The sequence below is a fragment of the Neophocaena asiaeorientalis genome, unplaced genomic scaffold (genome assembly GCF_003031525.2).
Source record: "Neophocaena asiaeorientalis asiaeorientalis breed wild unplaced genomic scaffold, Neophocaena_asiaeorientalis_V1.1 scaffold606, whole genome shotgun sequence".
Taxonomy (NCBI): Eukaryota; Metazoa; Chordata; class Mammalia; order Artiodactyla; family Phocoenidae; genus Neophocaena; species Neophocaena asiaeorientalis.
In genome coordinates this window covers 1,874,593-1,878,186 of record NW_020173687.1, presented here as the reverse complement: position 1 = coordinate 1,878,186, position 3,594 = coordinate 1,874,593, and the positions used below count along the sequence as shown (strand labels likewise).

At 53.9% G+C, this 3,594-nt stretch overlaps 1 protein-coding gene across 6 annotated transcripts in view; it reads left to right on the top strand.

Annotated features, from left to right (window-relative positions):
• The window catches only part of CDH4 (cadherin 4), a 573,059-nt gene that overhangs the window by 414,407 nt on the left and 155,058 nt on the right, over positions 1-3,594 (top strand). For all 6 annotated transcript variants that reach the window (XM_024750194.1, XM_024750195.1, XM_024750192.1 and 3 more), the window contains one exon: positions 3,003-3,229. In XM_024750194.1, the coding sequence (XP_024605962.1) occupies positions 3,056-3,229 (174 nt within the window). In that variant the 5' untranslated portion in view covers positions 3,003-3,055. The remainder of the gene's footprint in view (positions 1-3,002; positions 3,230-3,594) is intronic.

Here is a 3,594-nt window from a genome sequence, read left to right as displayed (position 1 = left end):
GGCCACGGCCGCCACCCCTCCGAGGGGACGAGGCAGCGGGGGCTGTGACTGTGTGTGTTTAACCAACTGGACCTGATTTCTCTCGGGAGTCCTCCCATCTCTTGTCACGTTTGTTTAAAACTAGTGGAAGTAGTTAGCAAGCCGCAGAGACGCACAGCGGGGCTGGGCGGTGGGTGACGAGCGCCCGGCAGGCCCCACATCCCGGCCTCGGAGGGAAGGAGGTTCTGTCTCCCTCCAAGCAGATCTCCTCTGGTGGAGCCTGAAGGAGGTTGTGAGCCCGGGGCCCGCACATCCAAGCAGGCATTTTCTCCCCACGAAGTGTGGAAGACCTTCTCGGACCCTCATGCTGGGACCACAGCACCCGGCCTGGCCCGCACAGGAGCTTGTGAGCATGCGACGGCCTGGCAGCACCTTTGCCCCTAAAAGAGGACGACGTTTAACCTGCAGAGATAGAGGCAGACTCCAGAAATAAAAAGGAAGCAAGAGGAGGAAAGTGGGTTGCAGAGGAAACAAAGATAGAACATTGGGCAGAAAGTGCTAAGGTTGGTAAATGCCTCAGCACTGCTAGGTCCCAGCTACCACGTTGCCTCTGAGCTTCCTGGTGGCCAAAGCGAAGAGGGAAACTGCCTTGGGGCAATTCACCAGAAAAAGGCAAATGGGCTTCTGGGTGACAGGAACCGTTCCTGCCCCAAGACCTCAGACGCGTCTCTGGAGAGTCTGCCCCTCAAGTGCTCGCTTCCCTTTTTTTTTTTTTTTTAACATCTTTATTGGAGTATAATTGCTTTTCAATGGTGTGTTTCTTTTGTACAACAAAGTGAATCAGCTATATGTATACATATATCCCCATATCTTCTCCCTCTTGCGTCACTTCCCATTTTTATGGCAAGACGTCGTGTTTGTAACCTGAGCAGTTTGCATGTTGAGAAATTTAAACCCACGTTCCTCAGGGTTTCAAACGGGAGTTCACTTATTCAGAGCTAAAGTGCCATGAACGCCCCTGGTGTCTCAGAAGAACAAACCTTCCTGATCTTTCCCTTTGAAAGAGAGACACAGCCCAGGCGCGCACACGGAAGGCACTGTTCTGAATTCCCTTCCTTCTGGAAAGCTGGCACCCCAGCACCGCGGGCGCTCGGAACAGCCCCCATCTCCCCACAGGCACCTTCCAGCTCCTGCTTCCTCACTGACGAGGGCTCGGAGTCTCAGACGTGACGGTGAAACCAACCTGTTGGGTTGAGCCGATCAGCCAAGCCTCAGTCACACTGAAGCTGGAGGCTGGGTTCCATGTTGTCCCAAAGCCCCCATGCCTCCTCGCGTGGAGGGCCCGAGTCAGACCCAGGCTGGAAAGATGTTAAGAGCAACCGCGAGGAGAGGCCCAACTTTATCATCATAGGTCACGTCTGGTGGTGCCACCTTTAATGTCCTGAGGGCTCCCGTCCGCTGAGGACGTCTGTCCCCTGCAAGGTCCCAGGCTCCTGTGGACGGTACTCCGAACTTCCTGTTGGGGCAGCTCCTATGAGGGTGATTTTTTTCTCTGACAGCAATGTCCACACTTCCCTCAAATGCCACCAAAGCTGTGCTCCTATTTTTTAAAAAAATACAACTACACCATCACTTAATCCTGAAGAAACTCAAACCCTCCCACTACTGTCCAGTCCCATTCATGTTATTAGAAATTTTCTTTCAGAGCACAAAGGGCTTACTCATGTACTTTGTGCTAATCTCCCGGCAATCATAGAGCTGTCATTTTTATCTTTGTCAGTGACAGTTGGGCATCAGAAATAACTGATCCACTCCGTTTTTGGCTGATTTTAATTTGTTTACCGACAGGGAGGACAGGACTACAAAGGCAGTTTGGAATTTTCCTGTCACTTGAAAAAGAATGTGATTATCCCCCCACTAGGGGGGCATTTCCCTGGGGCCACAGCCCACTCCTCACCTTGGTTGCCCTCGTCCACCCGAGGACCCCTGTCTGTGAGCTCTGGAGTCTGTACACACACGGAAATGTCTGGTTTCCTCACATTTAAAAACATTTTTATATTAAACCCACACGTGGGGATTGCTGGGGACTGGGGAGAGTCTGAAGTGAAGGAGCTGAAACAAGGGAACGTTCTGTTATTTATTATTTCAAGGCAGCCAACAATAAAAGGTGAACGCAGGGGCAAACACTTATCAAACCTAACAGTGAGGGGCTCTTTTTAGTTTCTCGAATAAATAGTAATTAAATCATGTAAGCTGTAATTTCATGACAGTGAAATTGCTTAAAAAAACCAATCGTCCCACCGTGATTGCAGAGATGCCCACACTTCTATAAACACCAGGTAACTTTATCCGTCGTTTGTATCAGCAGAATGTGACACTGGCTGTTGGCGTCTCATAATTCACCACATTAGGTGGCAGCTGCAAGAGCACACGTGTGAAAAAGGCACTGATGTGATGCCGGTGAATGCGCGGCTTCCGAGATGTCTTTTCCTGCAGGGGGTTTACAAACGGTCCAGGTGATGGAGTCAGTGGGAGGGGCTGACAATTCACTGCCTAATTACTGTTTGGGAAGCACAGCAATGTACCCGCCCTGCAGTGGCAGTAGACCATCCGCCTTCCACGCCTGCTTCCAAGTCACCGAGAAAGCTCTCGGCTGCCCCAAGGTGACCAGGGAATTGGTTGAGGGTAAAGAAACTCCTCCCCCCGCATGGCTCAGACTCAGGTGGAACCCAAAGTTGATAGTGACCGGGAGACGCGTTTGCAGGAATGAGAACAGCTGTGTTTCAGAGAGACTGAACATGCATTCATCGCTTTGGGTCGATGTTCCTTTTTCTAAGGCCTCAGCTAATTCCCTACGGGGTAGAGATAAAACCCAGTACCTGAAGGTCGAAAAGTCAATTAAATCACCACTTTCTCGAAGCTCGTTAGAGACCAAGGACCCGCTGCTGGAAATAAGCTGTGAGTGGGCGCCTGCCCGCCAGGCGGGTCCCCAGCGCCCTGACCTTCTCCCCCTCCTCTTGCAGTCAAGTTCAGCAGCTGCCTGGGGACCAAGGGGACACACTATGAGACCGACAGCATGGACTTCAAAGTCGGCGCTGACGGGACGGTCTTCGCCACCCGGGAGCTGCAGATCCCCTCCGGGCAGGTGGCCTTCACCGTGACCGCGTGGGACCGCCAGACGGCCGAGCGCTGGGACGCCGTGGTACGGCTGCTGGTGGCCCAGACCTCACCCACGAGCTCCGGACACAAGGTAAGGTGTGACTACATGCGGGGGGGCGGGGAGGCTGGGTAGGGGTCCTTCCTCCTTCAGGTCACCGAGCAGAACCTCTGCAGAGGCCGACACTTGAGTGGGCGGCGTGGGCCGGGAGGGGGACCCCTGACCTCCCACCTTCCGGACAGGGCTGCCCACAGGCTCCACCCCCACTGAGCGCAGTGCACAGCTGTCAGCACCTTTTTTCGGACAAGGGCCCCACAGCTCCGCTTCTCACCGGGCGCCTCTCCTGCCTGAGGCTTGTAGCCCACCAGCCCCGGAGGCTCCCAAGACCCAGAGGGACAAGAAGTAAGACAGAGGCCACGTGGCTGGCCTTGCGAGGTGGCCAGAGTAGCTGGCGTGAG